Source organism: Myotis daubentonii, chromosome 6, assembly GCF_963259705.1.
Source record: "Myotis daubentonii chromosome 6, mMyoDau2.1, whole genome shotgun sequence".
NCBI classification, from domain to species: Eukaryota; Metazoa; Chordata; class Mammalia; order Chiroptera; family Vespertilionidae; genus Myotis; species Myotis daubentonii.
In genome coordinates, this window is record NC_081845.1 from 85,053,608 (window position 1) to 85,078,358 (window position 24,751).

At 57.2% G+C, this 24,751-nt stretch overlaps 2 protein-coding genes across 4 annotated transcripts; both read right to left on the minus strand.

Annotated features, from left to right (window-relative positions):
• SLC29A1 (solute carrier family 29 member 1 (Augustine blood group)) lies at nucleotides 1-10,771 on the minus strand. Of its 3 annotated transcripts, XM_059701568.1 has the most exons (15): nucleotides 10,671-10,740; nucleotides 9,258-9,412; nucleotides 8,176-8,275; nucleotides 7,017-7,160; nucleotides 5,026-5,107; nucleotides 4,709-4,911; nucleotides 4,479-4,618; nucleotides 4,026-4,160; nucleotides 3,840-3,937; nucleotides 3,619-3,697; nucleotides 3,094-3,191; nucleotides 1,904-2,012; nucleotides 1,611-1,696; nucleotides 1,043-1,242; nucleotides 1-676 (listed from the first exon to the last, which is right to left on the minus strand). In XM_059701568.1, exons 4-15 carry the CDS (start codon nucleotides 7,043-7,045, stop codon nucleotides 565-567), a joined length of 1,371 nt encoding a protein of 456 aa, XP_059557551.1. In that variant the 5' UTR covers nucleotides 7,046-7,160; nucleotides 8,176-8,275; nucleotides 9,258-9,412; nucleotides 10,671-10,740; the 3' UTR covers nucleotides 1-564. The 3 variants fall into 3 exon arrangements, with proteins under 3 accessions (XP_059557551.1, XP_059557548.1, XP_059557549.1); XM_059701565.1 differs by lacking the exon at nucleotides 9,258-9,412 and having other exon boundaries at nucleotides 10,671-10,771; XM_059701566.1 differs by lacking the exons at nucleotides 9,258-9,412; nucleotides 10,671-10,740 and adding an exon at nucleotides 8,477-8,495.
• Nucleotides 10,772-14,501: 3,730 nt separating this feature from the next.
• On the minus strand, nucleotides 14,502-16,017 carry MYMX (myomixer, myoblast fusion factor). The gene is made up of 2 exons (XM_059699666.1): nucleotides 15,766-16,017; nucleotides 14,502-15,363 (listed from the first exon to the last, which is right to left on the minus strand). Exon 2 carries the CDS (start codon nucleotides 15,297-15,299, stop codon nucleotides 15,045-15,047), a length of 255 nt encoding a protein of 84 aa, XP_059555649.1. The 5' UTR covers nucleotides 15,300-15,363; nucleotides 15,766-16,017; the 3' UTR covers nucleotides 14,502-15,044.
• Between the last annotated feature and the right edge of the window lie 8,734 nt (nucleotides 16,018-24,751).

Consider the following 24,751-nt stretch of genomic DNA (forward strand, 5'->3'; position numbering starts at 1 on the left):
CATGGGGGATAAAAAATATTTATTTAATCAGAGAGCCTCTGAAGGCACCTGGTTTCTGTTGAGTATAAAAAAAGGCAGTAAAATAGCAACTGTACAGGATACATGATAGACACGAGGCAGGGGGAGCAGGGGAGGGACAGGGAGGTTGGGGGAGGAGGTACAGGGAGAAGGGAGGGGTGCAATATCAGACTGGACCTTAGAACAGACAGTCCTGGCCCCTAGCCACCCCTGGTACAGACAGACAAACATACAGACACATAGACACACACACACTGAGCCTAGGAGCCTCTTCTGTCTGCTCAAGTAGGAATCAGAGCCAGATGTGGGGGATTCGAGGATACGCAGGGACTGTGTCCCCTCCCTCGACGCTGACCTGTATGCCCACAATGTCCCCACTGTCCACCGAGAGGCTCCCTCCTCGGGGCGTGGACACCGGGCCCAGCACAGGCCATGAGAAAGCAGAATTCAGCTAGAAGAGAAAACCTCCGGCTCACCCCTGCCCACCCCTGAAGGACAAGGAAGGGGCAAGAGCTGGCGGCCAGCGCAGTCCTCTGTCCATCTGGGTCACACAATTGCCCGGAACAGGAAGGAGAAGACAGCCCCTAGCGCCAGGCCCAGAGACAGAAAGAAGGCCATGATGGCTCCAGCTGTCTCAGCCTCAGCCGGCTGCACTTTCCTAAAGGAGGGAGGCAAGGCTACCTTAGGATGGCCCCTACTCCAGCCCCACCCAGGGCATCAGGGTGGGGAGACTTGCCTGATCACCCAGTTCTGCTGACCAACCCATCCTACCCTCCCAACCCCAATCTGGGGGCTGTCTTCCTCCTTACCTGAGAGTCCCCTCCCCCACCCCCACCCCCACCCCCACCTAAGTGAGCCTGGGCACCCCCACCCTGCACTCCCGACCAGGACCAGGTGCCCCTCCCTGCGTGGCCCCTCAGCCTGGAAACCTTAAGCGCCAGGATCAGGGAGTCTCCCTTGCCCTCTCCCCCTCTGTGGAGTGCCCTCCCCCCCACTGGAGCGCTAGGCCCTGCCCGACACTCACTTGGGCCCAAAGCACATGCAGAGACTGGCGAGGTAGCCATTGGAGAAGGCGAAGGCGGCTATGAAGATGGTGTACCACGCGTCGTGCTTGAAGATCACAGCCAGGTATTTGCGGGGGTGGACGTTGCACAGCAGCAGCAGGGGCACGAACACCAGCCGGGCCACCACCAGGCTTGGCAGCCAGCGGCTGTCCTTCCCAGGCTGTGGGGACCAGGCAGTGCCTCAGCCGGGCCGGCTCCCAGGCACACCCCGGCCCCCAGGGGCCCCTCAGGATCTGCACTGAAACCTCAAAGCTGGGTTACCCCTATGGGTACGGATAGGGAGGGGGCAGAGTGGAACGTTCTGGAATGCTGGAAATGTTCTCCAGCTTGACCTGAGTGGTGATTACACAGGGGATGTACATATAGACATTAAGCTATACACTGAAGGCTTGTACACCTCACTATACATAATGTCTTGGTTTTTAAAAAAGCCTGGAACCCTTGTCGCCATACTTTGCTGGTGCCCTTTATGGTGTCAGGGTGGGCTCTGGCCTCTCGCCGGGGCTTGGTGCCTCTGCTTCCACTTACCCACATGGTTATGGTGGTGAGGCTCCGGCCCAGCCAGTCGAAGACATTGAAAGTCAAGAAGCAGGACACGGGAATGAAGTAGCGTCCTGGGGAAGGAAGAACCCATTAGGGACGGTGGTTAGGTCTGGAGGCAGACTTAGCCCCTTGACCCTCCCTGGCCTGCGTGTCCCCAGGGAAGGGCAAGGGGACCAGGAGAGACTAGCCGGGGAGAGGGCAGCCCAGGTCTCTTCTCCCCACTCCCAGTCCTGCTAGAGCCCGTCCATCCCCATCCTGGGAGCCCCTGGTGTCCTCACCCCAGGCGCTACTGCCTGCAATGCTGGACTTGGCATCGGCGGTAACAGCAGGAAACACCCCAATGGTGACCGTGAAGATGAAGCAGACGGAGAGAGCTGGGACTAAAATCTGGAGGAAAGGACCCAGGTCTAGTCTTCAGGGCAGCCATGCATTACAGAAACACACACACACACACACACACACACACACAGTCTTCAGGGCAGCCATGCATTACAGAAACACACACACAGGCACACAGGCCCAGTCTTCATGGCAGCCATGCATTACAGAACCACACACACACACACACACACACACACACGCACACACCCACACACGCCCAGTCTTCAAGGCAGCCATGCATTACAGAAACACACACACACACACACACACACACACACACAGTCTTCAGGGCAGCCATGCATTACAGAAACACACACACACGCCCAGTCTTCATGGCAGCCATGCATTACAGAAACACACACACACACACACACACACACACACACACACACACCCACGCCCAGTCTTCAAGGCAGCCATGCATTACAGAAACACACACACACACACACACACACAGTCTTCAGGGCAGCCATGCACTACAGAAACACACACACACACGCCCAGTCTTCATGGCAGCCATGCATTACAGAACCACACACACACACACACGCACACACCCACACACACACCCACGCCCAGTCTTCAAGGCAGCCATGCATTACAGAAACACACACACACACACACACACACACACACACACACAGTCTTCAGGGAAGCCATGCACTACAGAAACACACACACACACGCCCAGTCTTCATGGCAGCCATGCATTACAGAACCACACACACACATGCACACATGCACGCGCACACACACACACACACACACACACACACACGCCCAGTCTTCAAGGCAGCCATGCATTACAGAAACACACACACACACACACACACACACACACACACACACACAGTCTTCAGGGCAGCCATGCATTACAGAAACACACACACACACGCCCAGTCTTCATGGCAGCCATGCATTACAGAAACACACACACACATGCATGCACGCACGCACACACACACACACACACACACACACGAATTTAGGAGAGTGGCCAGAAAGGGATGGGATGGACTGTTTCGGGGAGGGTGGGTGGGTGGGTGAGGAGTGAGCAGAGAAAGGGTGAGGGGTAGAGGGCACTCACATTTTTGAGGATGGCCCAGATTGAGGGGCTATTGTTGGTGGGCTGAGAATTGGGGGCTGAAACTCCAAACTCCTTTTTGCCTGCTCTTGACGCCTCTCCTGGGGTGACAGGTTGTGGAAGGATTTCCAAATTGTAGGAAAGACAGCAACAGGAAATGACGTAAACATTCCCCAAAAGGGCTGGGGTTAGGTGGGGGTGGCACCTCCTGTCACAGCGCACAGGGCACCCTAACACCTCTAGCGCAGACCTCCTCACAGTGCCAGTCCCTGTGCCCCGACCTCTCCCAGGAGCCTCAGCTCAGGCTACACCTTGTCCCAGAATCCGAAATTGCTTCCCACGGTCACCCAGGACCTCCCCCTATTGTAGTTCCCACAGCTCTTATTTCCCAGTGTCCCCTCGCCCCACCCCTGATCCCTCTGCCTCATCTCTGCCAGTAAATACAGGGCACCCATTCCTGCCCTCTGTGCTCAGCTGCCCCCTGCCAGGAAGCCCTCCTCCATCCCAGCTTCCTCCGGCTCTGCAGACCTTTACTAATGAGGTCCAGCTTGGTCTCCTGCTCTCCAGGCCCTTCGAGCTTGAGCTGCTGGTAGTAGCGGTAGAATTCCTATCAAGTGAGGAAGGCAAAGGTGGACTCAGAACGGGATCTCCAGAATCTCCGCCTCCCCCAGGTGTCAGCCTCAGAACACCCGTGGTCCAGCGCCCTGGGCTCCCCAGTCCCCAAACCCCCCCTTTCTCCTTTTGCTCACCAGCCGGGGCAGTCCCAGGTAACAAATGATGGTCAAAATGATGACCCCGCAGGCTGTGATAAAATAGCCGAAGGCGCTTTCTGACAGCTCTGAGCCACCTGGGGTGGAGGGTGTCAGCAGTGAGACAGGGCCCACCGCCTTCTCATGGCACACAGACGGGCAGATAAGATAGACAGCAAGACTTACTGGCGATGGCGCAGATCATGGCCACTGAGGCGAAGATGCCTGCCAGGCCCTGGCCACTCATGATGGGGGCCGTGTAGTGGGCAGGCAGGAGGCCAGCCAGACCAAACAGGCTGCCCTGCAGGATGGCACCGAATGCTGGGGGAACAGGATGGGCATCAGCAGGGGTGCGGGCAGGGAGGGGCTCACTTCCGGTGGGGGCTGTTGGGCTCATGGGGAAACAGGTTCCTGTAACTCCTGCTTTACTGCCCGTGGGTCTTGCTGCCCAGGGGCCCTTCTCTCCGCCCCTCACTCGAAGCCCTGTCCCTGCGGCTCAGGCGCCTGAGCCCTCACTGCCCACGGCGTCCATTTCCTCTGGGGTCGGAATGAGCTGCTCTCTGGCTGGCTGTGGGTCTGAAGGAAGGGTGGGGAGACGTGGGAAGATCTCTGCCCAGGTCCCCTCCCAGCCCCGCTTACAATTAATGAGCATGATCTTGATCATGGTGATGACGAAGAAGGGCAGGGCGTCCAGGGGCACCCTCACCAGGATAGCAGTGGTCAGGAACACCAGCAGGATGGCCACCAGGCTGCCCAGGATCCGAACGGACTGGGGGATCCTGCAGGGGAGGCCGAGGTGGCGGAGAGGCGTGGCTCAGCCCAGGGTACGCAGGAGGCAGCCAGGGGTCAGGCTGTGCCTGGGCGCTCACCTCTGATGCAAGAAGGAGTTGAGGCAGGCGAAGATCAGCATGGGTAGCATGGCACACAAGGTCATGACATTGTTGAAGATGTCACGCAGATAATTCTGATCCGGAGAGGGTCCCGTGGGGGTGGCCGAGGCCTGGACGTCCCTGCTCAGGTTAGCAGTGCCCACGGACACGTTCTGGGGCTGGCCCAGGCGGTTTGTGAAATACTGTGGGGGATGCAGGGAGGAGTGTTAGCACCTCTCTCCCTGTGCCCACGAGTACAGGTCCGGGCCCTGCCTGCCCCATGGACATGCCCCCTGGAGCCCCGTCCCCCGTCTCACCAGAGTGGCTGTCATGAAGAAATTCCAGGGGAGCAGGGTCCCCAGACCCAGCATGAAGAAGATAAGCCAGACGGCTTTGTACCTGGGGATGGGAGAGGAAAGGAGCCAAGTGACCCCCCACCCCCCGCCCCTTCCCTGATCAAACTCAGGGAAGCCCGTCCCTCCTGCCCTTCAGGCTCTCCAGCCATCCCAGGGCACAGGGCATCTGTGTTTGTGTCCAAGTACATGTGCCCCCCTACGAGTGTAAGTGGAGGGGGAGGTGTCCTGGGATAGGGGACAGGGCCCAGCTGTGTCCACAGGAGGAGGGGGGGGACACAAGGCTGAAGGACATGGCCACAGGACGGTGGTTCTCAGCCCCTGAAGACTCAGGGGACCCTGCAGGCTTGGGAACCAGTGTGACCCACACATCTGGAGGTGGTTTTGGAAATCCTGCTCTACAGGCTGGGGGTGGCGGGTGAGCGAGAAGCAAACAGCAGTGTCTCCCTCCCCCGCCCGCCCGCCCGCAGCTGCTGGGAGTGACCGATGCAGCCTGGCCACGGAGCATGCGGCTACCCAAAGAGAATTCTGAGGGCACGAAACTCCCAGACCGTTCTGGACCTCGTGGGGCAGGCAAGGTGCCTGAGGGCAGCGGGAAATGAGGGAGCTGTTCTTTCCAGGCCCAGACAGAACCGGCTTTGTAGGTCACACCACCCAGGGTAGGCCAGGAGGTATCCGGCCACTGAACGTCACCTGGTCCCCGGAGTGTAAATAAGTGCCACCCCTGGTTTTGCCAGGCCAACCCCAAGTCCTACACCTCAGGGCCTGTCTGGGATGGGCCAGCTTCCCCCAGGCAGCCCTGGGTGCTCCCACTACGGTCTCCAGATGTGGCTGCCCTACCCTCCCGACAGCCAACAGCTGCTTTCTTCACAGAGATGGCAGGGACAAAGCCCAAGGCAGTGAGGACAGGTCTGACCAGAGCACAGTGCCGGCCTCACACAGGGAGGGCCTGGGTGAGCGCCCCAACTGGGCAGGTCTGAGTCATGACAACTGCAGTCCCCAACTCCCTCATATACCCTTGAAATAGAGAGCTAAGGGCTTGGTTCAGAGACCCAGGATGAAGGGAGAAACTGCCAGTCAAGGTCACACAGGAAAGGGTGTGTGTGTGTGGGGGGGGGGATGAGTGCAACAGGTGATGGAGATGGGAGTGGTGAGGCTGGGAAGGGGCAGGCAAGCAGCCTGGGAGTAGGGATGAGGGAGGGCACCAACCTGGGGCCTGTACTTACTGTCTCCTTAAATTCTCGCCCATCCAAATACACCTCACCTCTATTTCACAGGTGGGAAATGGTCCCAGGGAGGTAAGTGCCCAAGGACCCACAGCCAGAAATAGTCTAGTTCTGTGGCTTTTGGCACAGGGAGGGAGACAGAACGGGAGGGAGAGGTGAAGGGGTGAAGAGCTTTGGACCTGAGGCATGACTTCATCAACTTTCTATGGTCCCAGACTCCTTGGAGAAGTTGAGCCAAGCGACAGCCTCTTCCCCCAAAACACGTATGCGGGTCTCACTTGAGGGAGTCACAGGCTCCAGAGGTGCAGAAGGGAGGGGAAGGTCAGAGCAAGGACCGAGTGCATCAAGGTCATGTGAGAGAGACGCAGCCCTGAGGAAGGGGCCGTTCTGCCAGATGTGCTCTGTCTGGAATGAGGGGTGCTGCCAAATGTCTCCCCAGGATGGTGGCGGGAGGGCCGGAAGCTGCTGGCTGGCCGGAGAGCAACAGCGGAAAAACTGACAGGCCAGGGAGGAGCTGCCACTCACCCACCGTGACTCTCCCCACAGACATCCCTGTCAGCACCCAGCCAGGGCAGGCATGGCCCCCACCCCTGACGCAGACCTGTCTCATAGTGACCTGGCTGGAAGGCCGGTCAGCAGTGACAACTCCAAATTCCAAAGGTCACGTCACCCAGCCCCCTAGAGGCCCATTTCCACACCCCTGGGTCCCCAGCCCAGGTCTCCCAGTACCTGTCCTGAGGCTGGTGACTGGTTGTCATGGTGACGATGGTCCTGGTTTTGCCTGGCTGACTGCTCTCTCCCTCTGAGGCTGGCTTGGGGCAGAAGCAGTGTGAGGCCTGTCTCCTCCTGTTTCCCCACAGGCTTCTTCAGGCTCTTGGGGGTAGAAGAGGGGGCAGGGCAGACAGAGCTTGCAAACCCAGATCCCAGCAGGAACCCCTCCTGGCCCTGCCTCTCAGGACTGCTCAGTCTGACCCCGCTGGCCAGTCCCGCTGGGCCCCCCTGCCTGCTCAGGCTCCACCTGGCAGCAGGCCTGGCCTGGCCGCTGTCACCGCTATTTTTACCCAGCAGCAAAGCCGTGTGTAAGCTGGCAAACCGGAGGGTGGAGAGCAGGGGGGAAGGAGGAGGACGTCTGATTGAGAGGGAGGGAAAAGACAGGCAAAGGCAGGGAAGAGGATGAGAGGGGTCAGGGACAGTGACGACAATGGAAGGAGGCACAGGAGGAGGGAAACAGAAAGGAGATAGAGTGGAGAGGGGGGCTCCAAACTATCATCTGCAAGAGCCGCAGCCGGCGGGATGAACGGGAGAGAGGCCTGCCCTCCCACCCTCCCGGGAAGCCCCTAGATTCCCGCCTAGGGTGGCTCTGGAGGACCTGTCCCCTCCTGGAGGCGCCCCAGACTCCAGCCTCTCTGCTGGTGGCACCTGAACCTTCCTTTCCAGCCACTGCCCAGGGACTTCCTAGTTCCTGGTCAGTTTTCCAGGAAAACCCTTTCCGATGGGCGTGGGACACAGCCGTTTCCACAACCTAGCCTGACCCCTCCCCTGACTCCCCCCCCCCCCCCCGCCCCAGTCCTGGCCCGAGTCACCCCATCCCCCACTGGTTCCTCTCACTCCCAGGCCCCTACACTCTTCCCCTTTCTCAGGGCTAACATGCAGGGAAGACTGGGGGGTGGGGGCACAGGCCTGACTAACTGCTAGTCCCAAAGCGCCTACCCGCCCCTCCGTGTCCCTCTCCTGCTCCCCCCTCGTGTTACTCCCTTAGCTAGGACCTCTTTGGCACCAGCAGATAAAATGTGCTGGTGCACACACCCCCGCCCCCCAAAAGGGAGGGCCTCACTTTAGAGCCAGGAGGACTGGCTTCCCTCGCCCGCCGCCGGGGGCCTGCACTCACCAGGTGCCCAGGCTTGCCAGGAGGGTCAGAGCTGTGGAGGCCGGGCCGTCCCTGGGAGGTGGTCCTAGCTTCCGCTCAGGCAGGCCTGGTCCATGGGTTCCTACGTCAGGGTCCAGAATGAAGACAGTGCCCCAGGGCATATGGGGAGAGAACCCCCCTGGCCTGGCTGTGAGAGGCAGCTGCCCCATTCTGAGAAGCCTCACACCCCTCCTCAACCAGGGAGATAAAAAACCACCCTGCAGCTGGGGAGATAACGACCCAACGGTCTCAGCAGGGGAGCTGAGGGAATGGGTCCACGCACAGGTACAGCCAGTGCGCCAGGTCCCAGCCCCAGACAGACACCTTCCGGGACCCCACCCTCTCCGCGGGCTTTCCTCCCATCCCAGCACGTCCCGCGCCTGGGTCAGAGGACAGGCAGGGGAGGGGCAGACCGGCACATCTCCATCTGGAGGCGGAGGCCTTTTTTCGTTCACCCTTTCCACAAATATTTACCGAGGGCTCTGCAGGCTAGCCAGGCTCTGTTCTAGGCCCTGGGGCAGAGTGGTGAACAACTTTTTACATTTTCTAGAGGGATGAGGGCAAGAGGGGGGAGGAGGCAATGGACAGAGAAGGCTCAGGACTCAAGTTTTCTATAGGGACCAGGGCGGGGAAACCCCAGCTTCTCACCTCAGCACGCCCGGTGCCCCTCTCCACCCCCTCAGGCAAGATTCCTGGCAGTGCAGTTTCAAAGTGGGCCAGAGCCCGGTTTCCTTAGTGGAACGGGCCTTCGGCTCAGAGGAGTGTTCATTTCTGCCTTCTCCCGCAGCTTCACTCCTGCTTTCTGTTCTCAGTAAACCCACCCCAGTCCTGGGTAGGATTCAACTCCAGGGGCACCCCTCCCCCTGCCCACATCCTGACACTCAGCAGGCCAGCCCAGGTGTTTTATTGTCTGCCTTTGCCCAGCAGCAAACAGGGATTTGATACCAGCTCAGAGCATCTGGTGTACCCCTGGCCGTGCCGTGGCCTGCCCACATGGGGCCCTGAGAGCAGCCGCCAAACTCGGGTTCCCAGCACCTCTCATGCACCCCAGCTTCCAGACACACCTCTGTGGTGGCATCAAATTCTCCACTCCCCAGGATCCTGTATGGGGCCAGCCTGCAGATAGCTCCCCTTCCCTCATAACCACCACAGCTAGTTCTAGATGGTCTCCTCTGAACAGAGCGGGGCAGCTCATGTCCAGAGAGGTTGAGTCTCCTGCCTGCAGTCACAGAGCAAGTGAAGGGGCGAGCTGGAATTCAAACTCAAGGTATAAAGCCTGCTTCCCAGCTGGCCCTGTATACGGGGAGGTGGGGGTGCTCCATCCAAATAAGAGGGGACATAAAGTGGCGGCCAAGGCTGACATGAGTGTCAAGTGTAAGGCACCCCTCTTCCATTACACACACATCCTGGCATAGAGGCGTAGAGGGAGGGTCTAAAGCAGCGGTTCTCAACCTGTGGGTCGCCACCCCTTTGGCGGTGGAAAGACCCTTTCACAGGGGCCGCCTAAGACCATCGGAAAACACATATATAATTACATATTGTTTTTGTGATTAATCACTATGCTTTAATTATGTTCAATTTGTAACAATGAAAATACATCCTGCATATCAGATATTTACATTACGACTGATTACAGTAGCAAAATTACAGTTATGAAGTAGCAACGAAAATAATGTTATGGTTGGGGGTCACCACCACATGAGGAACTGTATTAAAGGGCCGAGGCATGAGGAAGGTTGAGAACCGCTGCCTTCTCCCTCAGCTACACCCCTGCTTTCTGTTCTCAGTAAACCCACCCCAGTCCTGAGTACAATTCAACCCCAGGGGCAGCCCCTCCCCTGCCCACATCCTAGACTCTAAAGGTTACCAGGGAAATGGGCAGAGGGGCCGCCCAGGAGGGGCGAGGGGCAGGATGGCGCCAGCTCTCCGCTGGGAAGGAGGCCCGGAGGTGTGCGTCCGTGTCTTTCCCCGAGGAAGGAAGGGTCTCTCTCTGGGAGTAAATGAGGACGCATCCGGCAAGGGGACCCTAGGGGCGCGAGCCGGTCAATGACAGGCGGTGGCTAAAGAGCGCGCCCCTGCCCCGCGCGCCCGCAGCCCCGCTCTCCGCATCCGGGGTCGCCAGCGGTCCGGCGCCCCCCTCCACCCACCAGATTCATGGAGATGACCGGGGCCCGCCCGCCCTTTGCGGAGGTCAGCTCCGCGACAGCTGGCTTCAGGCCCAGGAGCCAGGTCCCCCCGCCCGGCTCGGGTCCCTCTGCCACGCGGCACCCCTTTCCTGCCCTCCGGCACCCCTCTGGCTCGCCACGTGCTGCGCGGCTCGACACACGGTGCGCCTGGGGCCCCACAGGACATCCCCGCTGCTCGCCGCGGAGCTGCCAGCCCCCCCCCTCCCTGCCCTCGTGGCCGGCCGACAGCGGTGCCTTCCGCTCCGCCGGTCCCCGGCCCCCCAGTTCCCGGCCCCCAGCCCCCGGCAGCACCTGCAGTTAAGGGGTCCTCCTGCGCAGAGATCCCCGCTCTCTATCGCCGCTTCCCGCGCCCGCCGCTGCGCATTCAAACCCGCCTTCCCCGGCCCACCCCGGGCACGCCCCCGCCCCGCCCGCCCCCTCCGCCCCCCTCGCCGCTCTCCCCGCCTCCCGTCTCCGCGCGGCCACGCCCCGACGGCCCCGGCCAGACCCGCAGAGGCTCCCGCCCCGAGACCTTCGCCCCCAGGGCCGCTGACCCACACCTCGCCTTATTCCGGGGCTAGGACCTCTCTGGCCCCGGTTGCACCAAACCCTGCCCAGCCAGGGGCACGCGGCGTTGAAGGGTGCAGCCCCACAGGGGGTGCTGGGGCTACACGCATCCTACACAACTGCCCTCAGGGCTCTCCCACCGACAAACCTGCCAGACAGGCCCGGGCGCCCCCAGCTCCACACTATCTGAGTGCGCCTGGCGGTGCCCTTATCGCTCCCCAAGCCCCTCCCAGCCACTCGCATCCACACTGCACCCTTTTCCTTCCAGGACCCCTCCTTTTCAGCGCCACTTTCTTCCTTTCACACCTGACCTGGTCTTTGCTTTTCCGCCCTCGACCCCACTCAGCCCCGTGATGCCTCCGACAACATGGGCATAACCAGGGACCTGTTTTCCCCTCTAACACACACAGCCCACATCCACACAAACACAGCCACCCACAGCTCTGACTCGGAGAGGGATGTGTGGCTCTGTGTGTGCGGTGATGGGTGGAGGCTGCCCTGTGGCCCCCTCATGATTCACCCTTTCTAAATTCAGATCTTTGGAAAGACGGAGGCACAGTTGGGGATGGGAAGAGAAAAAGCCGGGAACAGCCTTACATCCTGAGGAATCCTATTTCCTGGCAGAGGCAGGGGCGGAAGCTTGCTGAGACCCACATCCTCCACCACCGGGCGAGGAGGGGGTGGGCGTGCTGAGGAGTGGTCGGTAGGTCGGAGTACCTCCAAGGGAGGGGGAGGGGTCCCCTCCAGTTTTGCAGGTTAGTAAATGTGGGGGAAGGGGGATTGCTGCCCCTACAGCAGCTCTCAGTGCTGGAGGACAATCCAAAGGCAGAGAGGTGCCGGAGAGAGAAAATCCAACGCAGTCGCCAACCTCGCCCCCTCGGCCCAAGAGGCCTGTCCGCTGGGGAAGCCACAGACACTAATTAACAATTAGGAGCGCTAATGTCTTAGGGATGGGAGAGCCACGCCCTCTCCCCAGATCAGACTGGGCCCCAGGGGAGGAGTAGCTTTGGATCAGTGGACACTCCCAGGCTACTCCAGAAGGGTGTTGCCAGCCTTCGAGCTGCTTGTCCCAGAGACATGACACACCATCATCCCCCAGTCTTAACCAAACAGAGGGCAGGAAGAGGGGTATTGGTGGTATTTTTCTAGGCACTGCACCCTGGCTTAATGGGGATTGACACTGCATCTCCATTCCTACCCTGTGTTTGTCCAGTCTCTCTCTCTTCCTCTCCAGGCCGGCCTCTCCCCTCTTTCTTGGCCCCTGTCTCTTTCCCCACCTCTGTTGACCAGCTTGGGACCTGTGGGGGTGGCAGGCCTTAGTGGTCAGACAGATCTGCCAGGCATGGCTAGGCTGGTGGCCAATGGCTGCAGTTGTGTGCAAAGGAAGCTGGAGTTGGAAAGAAATTGGAGGGAAGTGGTGAGGGTTCTAGGCCAGACCGGGGAGGGCCGGTTCCTCTCTCCATCCCCCCACGCCCCCACGCCCCCTCCAAGCCTGGCCTGTTCCTTAGATGGCAACAGCCAGGGCTGTTATGGCTGGACACAAGCCCATCTGGCACTCGCCCTGCCTGGGCCCCCTGCCAGCACCGGTAGCCCTCCAGAGCCACTTCTCTGGGCAGAGATGATTGCTGGATGCCAAGGCCCTCTGCTGGACAGCCTCAGAGCCCAACTCACCCAGCCTGCCCCTGGAGTATTTCAAGCCCTTTCTGGGCTCCTTCAGGTCCCTGGCTCAGGTGTGGGGTGGGACCCTATTTGAAATTGTGGGTTGTCCCAGACTCCATCCAAGCCCGCCTCACCCCAGGCGGCCTCCCTCCAGCCTTGTTTGCTGGAAATGTTGGCTGGGCCCAGCGTTCTGTCCCCAGCACATGCCTCACAACTGTGTGCGTTCTCAGTTGTGTTTGTGACTACACCTCCATGGCTGGGCTGGGACTAGGGCAAGGCCAGGGAGGTACTTGCCTGAGATGCAACATTTAAAGGGAGATGGGGGGCGGTGCTGCCAAAAAATTCAGGAATCAAGATGAATAATATTGTCATGAAATACTTTTTAAAAATCCTAGTAAATGAAAAACATCCATGAACAAAACATCAACATTTAAAATAAAGACGGGATCTGGCCCTCGCAGGGTCAGACTCGCCTCACCTTCCTTGAGAGTGGACAGGGGCCTGGGCGTGCCCTTCTGGCCTAATTTCTCACACCTTTGCCCCTTCCTCTGCCCTGGGTGGGCTTCTGACCTTGCGTGGTCAGTCTGTGTTTGAGGCAAAGTCCCCGAAAGGTATGCCCTCCGCCGGAAACCGCAGATTCCCACCCGTGGCTGTCCCACCTCCAGCAGGAACCTAGCGCACCCTCCGCCTCTGGGGGGGCCGGGGACCGCGCAGACCCCGCCCGCCCCGCCTCTGCTCCCCGCACACCTGCGGGGACCTGGGAGGGGCGTCGGGAGTTGCGGAGGGGATGGGCAGGGAATCCTTGGGCCCGCATGACCCTGGTCGCCCTCCCGGCCTCCTCATCTCGGGAGAGGGGCCGCAGCCGGAAACCGCAGCCCGCGCCGGGTCTGGCCGGTCCCTGCCGGGGCGGGAGAAGGGCTGCGACCCGCGATCCGAGCCCGCCACAGCTCCCGGCTCTGTCCCCGCCCGCGCAGCTCGGGAGCCGGGAGCGCTTGGGGGAGGCCGGCAGCAAGGCCCGGCGCAGAAAATGGGGGGGGGGGGGGGCGGGGGCGGAAGGCTCCCGTGGCCCCGGAGGGGAACAGGTTAGGGGACAAGGGGCTCTCACCCACTGCACCCCGCTCCTCCCCGCAGGCCGCCTGCCCGAGGGGGGCGCGCACGTGCGCAGGCTTTGGGGGGCCCAGAAGGAAGCCCTGGGCCCCGGCGGGGAGCCCGCAGGGCAGGAACGAGGCTCACAGCTCTGGCCTCAGGCCTTCCCCTGGCCCTGGCTTCTGGCGGCTGTGGGGACAGAGGGGGTCCTGTAAGACGCCCCTATTCCTTGCTGTGCCCCTCTGGCCCCAGAGCTTGTGGAAGGAGGAGGGAGGGAGGACTCTGGCTGGAGGACCCTAAACAAATGATCCGGAGGCTGAGATGCAAATACTACTACATCTGACAACTCTCATTTGACCGCTGAGGGAAGTCCCCTTGGGGAGGAGGAAATGAAGCGGTGAGTTCCTCGGGTCCCCGCCCCCCCGCCCCCCTCCCGCCGCCCCAGCAGCACCTCCTCTGCCGGCAGAGTGCCCCTCAGGAGCAGGCATTCTGCACTGCTGCCCTCAGCCAACAAACCTCCCTCTTCCGCCACCAGGAGCTGAGAACGGCTCCCAACGCAGTCAGGACATTGTCCTCCTCACAACCACACTGTCGCCAAGAGGCCAGGACTGCGGCCGGCCGGCGTGGGGCCCACTGCAGTGAGACAAGAGGAACAGCTTCCCGGAGGCGAGGCCCCACAGGCTCCATGGAGTCGGGTGGGAGGAAGCCTGGAGCTGTTCCTCACCCTCAGCCCCGGCCAGGTGAGACTGTCTGGCAGCACAGGCACAGGCCGGCCAGGTGAGACTGTCTGGCAGCACAGGCACAGGCCGGCCAGGTGAGACTGTCTGGCAGCACAGGCACAGGCCGGAGTGTGGCTGATAAGGATGTCAAAGGCACCCCAGGAATTCAAAACTATTTACTGAGCACCTGCTGCATGCTGGGCTTTGGGGGCGGGACTGAGTCTCCAGGGGAATCAAGGTTTCATGCTCTTAAGGTAAATCCTCAGCCAGGAAGACAGTCTGGGTTAAAATCTTGCCTCTCCACTAAATGGTCAGTTGTCCCTGGTTAAACGGTGTCCCTCCCCGGACGCCATGCCCGTGCTTGTCTGGGGTAAGGAGGTGGGGAGAGCGGTTCCTTGCCCTGCGGAGGCCCCGGTGATGAGGAGAGGCCCTGAGGGGTGCAGGGAGGAGGTGAAGACCAGTTTTCTGCTAGATGCGGGGCCTGGTGCCAGTCATTGCTGCTGGGGCCGGGAGGCAGGCTTGTTCAGAGCCCTCTTGTGCTCAGTCCCGAACCACGGCTAATGCCCACTGGGCAGGCCTCGGTCAGTGATGGTGCCAGGACCGCCGTACTCCACAAGAAAGCAGTTCGTCCCTGCTGCTAGCAGGACTCGTGGCCTCATTTTTGCGGGGCTAACCTCTCCCTCCTCTCAGGGCGGGCCACTCTGGAGGCCTCTCCGGTGTCTGGCTGGTGTCTCTGGCTGAGGATGAACAACAGGCAGCTCAGCAAAGCCTCACGCAAGTCCTGGGAGCCCAGGCGGCGGGCCAATCGACGCAGCAGGGGCAGGAGGTGCTGGCGGGCCAGGCGGGCGGCGGGCAGCAGCAGGCGGGACAGCAGCATTCGAAGCAGGAGCGGGAGCAGCGGGGCGGGCATGGCCGGGTCAGTGACTTCGAAGGCAATCCGGAATCTGGGCTTGCCTCTCCTGCTCCCTCCTCACCTGCAAAGACATGGGGTGCTGGGCAGAATTCCCACCCCCTCCGGTTTCCACCATCACACTCCCCAGACCTCAATTCATGGGTCCCTTTTCCTTTCCCGCAGCCCTTTCTGTTGGCGAGGTAGCTGGGGCAGGAGGGTTCTCCCTGTAGGGGAAAGCTGGGACCAGGGCCGACAGCCAGCCATTCCCAGCCTCCAGGGCTCCCACAGTTCCCTGCACCCCTCCCTTCCCTGGTCACCCTCTCCTCTTGCACACACTCTCTGGACAGTCTCCATTCCTTCTCCCTCAATCCAGCAGAAGTTCCTCCCCAGGCAATTCTAACTTTTCTTTTGTGGGCCCTTGATCCAGCCCGACCTGACACTCCTTACCCTCCCAAACCCCCACCCCAGGGGCAGCAACTCTTACCAGTCAGGACCAGTGCTCTGGCTGAATTAGCTTGTGGGGACACAGCCTCCCAGGACACTCAGTACACAGGGCTGCCCCACCCAGCTCAGCCCAACCCAGAACAACTTGCCAGGGTGGGGGGAGCAAGGAAGAGACAGCTGTGTGCTGGCACCTGGTATCTGGAGGGGAGGGGGCAGCTGGGCTGCAAGAAGTGGAAGGAACAGATGCAGGAATTCTCCTGGCTGGGTTCAGACCTCAGAGACGGAACCCAGCCTGCACTTTGTAATGATGTGGCTGTATGCATGCTGATTCTTCGGGCTCCGGTTCCCTCCTCAGTTACCTTAGTACCTGGGCGGGGGGGTTGAGGGGTGGGGGACGACCTGGGAGGAGTAACTGGAGTGGGACTGTGTCTGAGACCCACTTGCCCAAATCTCAGAAGCAGTAATACTGCAGCAGCCCAAACACACCAGGCATGCTCAGAGTGGGCTAGAACAGGACCTCGGCAGGCACTTGTGGGCCCTCCCATGGGGCAGAGGAGTGGGGTCACTGTCCATCTCACAGCTGGGCCCAGTTGGGAAGAGCTGGGCGGCACTCCAGCTGAGGAACAGGAAGAGGGATACCCACTTCAGGACCCTCTTCTCTACCTACTCCCCCACAACCCCAACCCCAAGATTAAATTAAATTCCACATGGTAGCAAGATCTAGAGATAGCCTGGGTTTGTTTTGTGTGGCTGCACGACCAAGGGTGATCCCGAGTGCGGGGGTGAAAGGATTGAGAAAAGACAGACAAGAGAATAATAGCTGGGTCTCGGTGGGACGCTGCTCCCTGATGAGGAGACAGCGCCAGCGCCCACAAGCCGTGTCTTTATTTTATAGCAGATGCCACGAGGCAAAGCAGGGGCATGATCACATTGTTTACAGCCTTCTCGTGAGCTCCAACCTCACTCCACTACATGCACCTGAACTCTAGCACAAGGCACGTGGGGTTACGTGTTCGGACCATAGGTTCAAGCTTACAACCAGAGCCGTTGGCTATAATTGTGCCGGGGGGGCCCTGCCCTCCAGCTGGGACTTGCACGTGGCAATGAGAGGACCCTGTCGTTTCATTAGTCCGAGGCTTGAACCTGGCCAGAACACCGTAGCCACGCCCCTCAGTTTTGTTTTAAAATTCTCTGCATAAAATGGACGTAATTTCTGCCTTCTTGGACTCAGGTGAGATAATAGTTTGTGAAAGTGTTTCATAAACTTTAACCTAGCCTTGGGAATATGACCATTTATCATTGCTTCACCACCAGCCTCCACTGGCAGCATCACAGTTCCAAAATCCTCAAAGACCTTGAAGAAAGAAAACTTAACCATCTAAAGGACCTGTTCCATTTCTGTCTGGAGGAAGCAGGAGCCAGAGTTTAGCTTTTTTTTTTTTAAAATATATTTTATTGATTTTTTACAGAGAGGAAGCGAGAGAGATAGAGAGTTAGAAACATCGATGAGAGAGAAACATCGATCAGCTGCCTCCTGCACACCTCCTACTGGGGATGTGCCCGCAACCCAGGTACATGCCCTTGACTGGAATCGAACCTGGGACCTTTCAGTCTGCAGGCTGACGCTTTATCCACTGAGCCAGACTGGTTTCGGCCAGAGTTTAGCTTTATAGGCCTTGTTTTCCTCTCCTTCCAGTGTCTTCTTGAAGCTTTGTGATGGCCATGTGTCAGCCCTGGGCCAGGGGTGGGATGGGTACTGGGTACACACGTGGGCCAAGCTGTGAGCTCATGATCTCTCTCAAGTCTCACCACCACTCTGCAAGGGAGCGATTATTATACTCATTGATGAGGAAACAGGTTCAGCGTGCTTAAGCAACTTACCTAGAATCACACCGCGGACGGATGGCTGCTCTCCCTCCCAAACCTGCCCCTCCCTAAGGCTTTTCCATCTCTGTAAGTGGCAGCTGTACCTTTCTAGTTACCCTGGCCAAAATCCTCAACTTCTCTCTTCCTGTCACAGTTCACTATCCACATTCGTAAATCCAGGTGGCTCTACTTTCTTCTATTCTGGAATATAAAGGTCTTTTTATTAAAGTACTAGAGGCCCGGCGCACAAAATTCATGCATGGGTATGGTCCCTAGGCCTAGCCTGTGATCAAAGCCATCTTCCCCAGCTGCCGACAGCCTGCCCCGCCCCCCACCGCCCCCAACCCGGGTTCCCAGTTTGCCATTGGGCGATCGGAGCCTGACGGCCTAGGGGGTGGGTGGAAGGACTGAGAGGTCAGCTGGTCCTGCCCGCTTGTGGCCCTGCCCCCATCGTGGGTCACTCTCTGTGTGTGGGGCGACCGATAGGACAGGGGCCTTGGCCTGGCACCACCCGCATCCCCTGCCACCCATCCCCCAGGTCCCAGTTTGCCATCAGGCGTTGGGAGCCTGTCAGCCGGGGAAAAGGGACTGAGAGGTGGTCAGTGCACCTCATAGTGACGGGTGAGTGGTCTGCCATTACGATCGCTGGGCTTTTATTATATAGGATAGTTGACATACCATATTATATTAATTTCAGGTGTAAACGTAGTGATTTGACATTTATATTCCTAACCAGATAGATGGTCTGGTAACCATCTGTAACCATACAAAGGTATTGAGATATTGGCTGTATTTCCCCTGCTGTATTTTACATCTCTGTGACTTATCCTATCTAATAAAAGGGTAATATGCAAATTAAACATTATTCTGTCACAAAATGGTGGCTCCCATAGCCACAAGATGGTGGCCCTGCCAAAGACCCCCAGTCCCAGGGGGGGTGGGGGTGGGGGGCGGCTGCTGAGAGCAGGCACCATGAGTGGCCTGGCGAAATGCTTGCTCTGTTGCTGCAACCTCGGAGGGCCTCTGGGCAGCAGGCACGGAGCAGCCGGTGGGGGTGCGGGGGGAACACTTGCGTTCTGTGCCCGGCCACGGAATGCCTTTGGCCAGGCTGGGCACAGAATGCTTGCGTCATTGCAGGATAGGCTGAGGGGACCCCCGCCCCTCCCCCCCCGTGCATGAATTTCGTGCACCGGGCCTCTAGTTTATTTATAAGTTTGTACCTCTTAATCCCCTTCACCGTTTTGCCCATCTGCCCACTACTCAACCTCCTGGCCACTATCAGTTTGTTCTCTGTATTTATGAGGTTTTTGTTTGTTCATTTGTTTAGTGTGTTGTTTTTTTAAAAGATATTTTTATTGATTTCAGAGAGGAAGGGTGTGGGAAAGAGAGATAGAAACATCAATGATGAGAGAGAATCATCAGTTGGCTTCCTCCTGCACGCCCCACACTGGGGATGGAGCCCGTAACCATGGCATGTGCCCTGATGAGGAATCAAACCATGACCTCCTGGTTCATAGGTCAACCAGTGGACCATGCTGGTCGGGCTATCCATGCAATTTAAAAGTGCACTCCTTCCTCCCCATCTCCTGTTGCCTTCTCTCCATCCCTCCCTCTGTCTCGATAACAAATCATTTTCTGACATGCTATATATTTTCTTTTACTTCCTATCGTATTGCCCTCTGCCTCCCCCATTAGGATGTACACACCATTAGAGTAGGGACTTACATCTGTTTTGTCAGCTGCTGTGTCCCCAGTGCCTGGTAGCAAACATTTGACGTAAGAATAAATAAATAAATAAGCCCAGCTAATGTGGCTCAGTGGTTGAGCATCAACCTATGAACCAGGAGATCGTGGTTCGATTCTTGGTCAGGGCATTTGCCCGGGTTGCAGGCTTGATCCTCAGGGTGGGGCATGCAGGAGATAGCCAATCAATGATTCTCTCTCATCATTGATGTTTCTCTCTCTCCCATTCCCTTCCTCTCTGAAATCAATAAAAATATATTTGGGGGGGGGGGGAGATTTTTAAAAAGGATAAATAAATGAAAGTTCTGTGACAGGATCAAATCCAGGCCTGCTTGCCCCAGACAGAGCCTGTGCCTCTAAGCCCCAGAGCTACATTGATCTGAACATACTTCTAGGATATGTGTGAGAACCCTGCAGGCCACACACAGCTGGAGAGAGTGCTTGGCGAGGAGGAACTGAGCATACTGAGCCAAAAAAAGGGAAGCCAGGCCTCGAGCCTCTCAGGGAACCTCCAAATTGTGTAATTTCCAGGGTACTGTGGAACCTGACCAAGCGCTGGCCCACACCTGTAGTTGCTATGATCCTGGGTAAGTCACACCCCATCCCTCCCAGCCTCGCCTCCACAGCTGTGAGGCCTTCCAGTGGTGAGAACCTTGGACCTGGCCTGGGGCCAGATGCCTGAACCATCCCTGCTCCCCTGTAAGCAGAATGAGGGGCTCCAGGGACCTGGCAGGTGAGGTGAGTGAAGGAGACAGCATGTTGTCTCTGGTAACAACGGGGAGCCCTGGAGGAGGTGGGGAGGGAGGTGCAGAGGGGCAGCGGCTGGCCCATGACAGGGATCTAGTCATAGTTTACTCTCCACCCCACCCCATCCTGAGATGAACTTCCCTTTTCATCTCCTTTCCACCCTCAGCTGAGATAACCCTTCCCCCCTGCCGCCCCCCCGCCCCCCCCTCCCCCACAGCCTGCCCCATTTTCTCCAAAACAGAAAACCAAGTGCTCTGCTAAAGATCCCCTCAGCTTTCCTGGAAAGACAACCGTTCTCTCTGGCAACCAAGTGGCCACAGGCGGCTCCTTCTAGTTCCTGATTTTGCCTTGTCCAATGTGTCTGGCCTCCACTGCCCTGACCTTTACCCCTCATCTTCTGCTGCCAGGCAACTTTGAGGAAATTGACCAACCCTCTTGTTTTTACAAGTCAATTAAAAAGGCTCTGGCCCCAGGTGACTCAAGTAGGTCATTCCCATACACCAAAGGTTTGCAGGTTTGATTCTCAGGGCACATACAAAGGTTGTGGGTTTGATCCCTGATCAGGGATCTTGCAGGAGGCAACCGATTGATGTTTCTCTCTCTCTCTCTCTCTCTCTCTCTCTCTCTCTCTCTCTCTCTCTCTCTCTCTCTCGTCAATGAACATATCCCCTCAGATGAGGATAAACATGTATCTGGGTGCCAACTTGTGAAGTGGAGGCCAAGGGCTGGGCAGAACTTGGCCCCTGGGAGCCTCCTCCCTCGTCCTCTCCCCCAGATCCGCAGGGTCATTTAGAAGCATCCTGCCCCCCCCCCCATACATAGACATCAGTTAATTGGGCCATTCATGTCAACAATAAGCACTGAGTGCCTACTGTGTGCCAGGCCTGCACAAGGTGCCAAGGGCCCAGCACAGACACACCAAGAGTCAGCAGAGAGACAGACCAGCGATGGGGAAATCCGGGATGGGGTGGTGAGAGTTGTGATAGAGCTAATGGGTTCTTTCAAGACCTGGGAGTACTGGGCCTCCCGCTCTTAGCCCCTTCCGGCTGGTCCCCATCCAGGGGTCCGGACCACTCTACAAGCTGGCCACCGCCTCTGCTACCGCCTGTCCTGGGAGGCTGAGGGCGCTTATGGACCTTTCACTCAGATCTGGACTCACCTGCTGGCTTGGGACCCTGTCTCAGGGCTGCTCTGGCTGCCTGAGCAGACTGTACACCCAATGTGGGAATGGGCTGAGGAAACAAAATACGGAGAGAGGCCAAGGAAGGGCCCTAGGAGCGTGGGAGTGAGGAAGGTAATGGAACGTTCCTGGGGGCGGGGTGGTGGAAGGAAAGGCGCTGGCCTGCTCCAGGGAGGGACAGCTCACTGGGTCCTCTCTCCTAAGGGTCTTAAGGAGGACATTCCAAGGGAAGATCTCCACAGAATATCCAGCAGCTTTCCAGCTGTGTCCTTTCAGCGGCTAGGTCAGCAGTCGCCAACCTTTCGGACCTCACGGACCCCCAGTGGTCGGACCACCGGTTGGTGACCGCTGGTCTAGGTCACTACTGATCGATTGGTCAATGCAGGAGGGGGGTCATTATTCAGTGCAGCTGGTCCTGAGGTCAGCCATGGCATGCTTGTCTGGTTTTGCTGCTTTTCTGGGCCTGGAGCTGAAATACAACTGAGGCCTAAATGTTATCCCTGGGGAAAAAGGTGAGGGGTCCAAACCACATGGCCATCGATAGGCTGGAGCGGGGGGCGGGGGGGAGAGTTGGGGGTGAGGTCCCACCCTAAAATCTTCCTTTGCTAGGCACCTGGGGCTTTCCACCCTGGTGACCTGGCCCACTGTCCTTGCTCTGCTCACGTCTATCTAACTGCCTACCCCAGACCCACCTATGCAATGATAGGCCCATGAACAGGCAACTGGGCAGCACGACACGCATCAGACATCTGGTAAGACACAGAGAAAGTGGGTCAAGGACTTAGATGTTGCCTGAAAGCGTCACAGAGCTGACAGGTGGGCTGACCCTATCCATAGGAACAGTTGCTGTGGCCAGAGAGGGAGCTGTATAGAATGCGGTCCATTGTCCCCATGAAACAACTGTCCCTCTCCCCACATTCAGCTGACACGACACAAGGTGGGAGTGTGTGCCCAGCCCTTCTGGCAAGGCCGCTCAGGGACAGTCAGCTGTGGGAGTGAGACAGCTGCTCCCTGGACAGTGCGAGGGAGGGGCATGGGCCGAGGGGCTGGAGTGGCAGTAAGGAAGGACATGCCTGGCATATTTGATGGGGGGAGGGAGAGCAGCAAAACCCACAGGCCCTAGGAATAAACCTAACAAAGATTGAGCAAGACCCTCATGGAGAAAACAAACAAAATGTTTACAGAAAAGAAGACCTAAATGTTGGACGCATGTGCCCAATTAATGGTCAGGAAAGCATCAGGTTATAAAGATGTTCGCTTTCCCCTCAAATTAATCTGGAAATTCAGTGAGATTCCAATTAAGAACCCGACACTTGGTTTCCTTCCTTTCTGGAATTGGGAAAACTGAGCACAAAATTTATATGGAAGGAAAAAAGGACCGAGATTTGGCTCAGTCGGTCTGAAGAAGAAAAAGAAGAGGGACAGGAATCTGGCTCTACAGACATCCATCCGGTGAGTCTGGTCATAAGGGAAGGAAAGCATGTGGCAAGTTGCAAGAATAGACATAGTGACGAAGGAATAAAATAGGGTTAGAAACAACTGCGAGAACATATGGGGCACGGGTGGAATTCCTGGTTAGAGGAGAGAGCACACACGGGATGAGACATGGGGCTGGGACAGCTGGCCACCCACGAGGGGAAGATACGATCCTCTGACAGACCAACTACAGGAATAAATTCCAGCGGCGTTAGAAATCCAAGTTTGGAAAGTAAAACTATGAAATATAGGAGCCGAACTTTAGGAATGTGGGATAGTAGAGAATTATTTGTTTTATAAATTTCTACAACTTTTTGTTATGGTAATTTTCAAAATTACACAAAAATAAAGATAATGGTATAACAAGAGCCCCATGTATCAATTGCTCACCTGCAATAATTCCTCAAAAACTTTCCATTGACAAAAGATACTACAAATGAAAAAAGAGTCCCTCACAGACTGGGAGAAGATATTTGCAATCCGTATAACTGAAAAAGATACAGAACCAATCATAAATAACGTATTTTTATAATCAATAAGGACAACAAAAAACCCCCAAAATTAATGAAACATACGAACAGGTTACCTCTTAAGGAGGATACAGGAGTGACCCATAAATGTGCAAAGTTAGTCATCCACACTAACGCATGGGGAAGTATGTACAATGTCTAGAAAGAGCTACCGTTGCCTGGCTGGTGTGGCTCAGCAGCTCAGGGGTTGAGTGTTGACCCAGGAACTAAGAGGTCACAGGTTTGATTCCCGGTGAGGGCACATGCCCGAGTTGCAGGTTCAGTCCCTAGTAGGGGGTGTGCAGGAGGCAGCTAATCCATGGTTCTCAGTCATTGATGTTTCTCTCTCTCTCCCTTCCTCTCTCTCTCTCAGATCAATAAAAACATCTTTTTTAAAAAGTCATGATGTTGAGTAACATATAATTAAGTGGCAAAAGAATATGAGCCAAATGATACCCTTTATGTACAAATGTAAAACACATGCACAATAGTACATATACCTGTGGATGCCTACCACGTAGTGAAAGAAGAGACACGGATGTGACTTCAGACAATGACTTCCTGTAAGGGAGAAACACAGAGGAAATGATGGTTCACCGGTGGGGGAGGGGATCATAGCTGTGTCTGCACTGTATTACCCCGTTAAAGAAAATGAAGAAAGCTAAAGGAAATACGGCAAAATATTAACACTGTTTAATCTTGGTGGTGAATACATGGCAGTATTGTTATATCATTTCCTGCCTTTCTTTGTATTTTATTATTATTCTGCACATGATTCTTTAATAGTTGAATATGTGTTGGTCTCCCTGACCTCTTACCCTTTTCCTCTGGACTTTCCTAACTCTCTGTCATCTTTCCCATCCCGTCTCCCACAAGTGTCTGACCCCCAGCAGTTAAAGGCAGTGTGGTCTGGCAGGTAGGGAGTGTGGTGCTGGGAGGCAGGCTTCTTGCTTCTAGTTATCTCTTGGGGAACACCCTCCTTTCTATCCTCAGTCTCTCCTTGGGTGTCCAGAGCTAGCCTCCTTCTGCCCACCCTCCCTTCTCCCACCCCACAGGCAGAGTTGGTGCTTTGTGCCAGGATAAGGCTGGCGTCAGGGGAGGGGGAACAGGACAGGCCAAGATGGGAGGGCAGGGGACTCTGCTTATGTGAAGGTGACTTTGCCACAGGGGGTCACAGGCTGCTCCCTGAGCACAGACCAGGAGGTGCCCTTCAAACCTCCACTTATCTCTCTTCTCCTGCCCCTTGTGAACCCAAGTGGAGACCCCACCCAGGCTGTCCTCGTCCCCTTCCCCTCACCCCGTCTCTCTCTTGTGAGGAAATTCTGAAAATGAGAGGGAAGGGGCTGGACACCTCATCCTAAGCGTGTTTGGGGGACCTGGTGGGTTTGGGGAAACACACATCCATCAAGACCACTGACCATAAGTCCCTGTCAATTTATAACAAAACAGACGCTGTTAAACTTCTCTGTTTAGTTCAACTGATGAGCATCCTCTTTGAGTCTCAC

What these genes read in the sequence shown, in the direction of transcription:
- MYMX (XM_059699666.1), bottom strand. Translation starts at nt 15,299, where the DNA reads ATGCCCGCCCCGCTGCTCCCGCTCCTGCTTCGAATGCTGCTGTCCCGC.
- SLC29A1 (XM_059701565.1), bottom strand. Translation starts at nt 7,045, where the DNA reads ATGACAACCAGTCACCAGCCTCAGGACAG. An exon ending in ACCTGGGACTGCCCCGGCTG is followed by an intron (nt 3,698 to 3,839) that starts GTGAGCAAAAGG and finishes CTCACTTGATAG; the next exon opens with GAATTCTACCGCTACTACCA. An exon ending in GCTGGACCTCATTAGTAAAG is followed by an intron (nt 3,192 to 3,618) that starts GTCTGCAGAGCC and finishes CTGTCACCCCAG; the next exon opens with GAGAGGCGTCAAGAGCAGGC.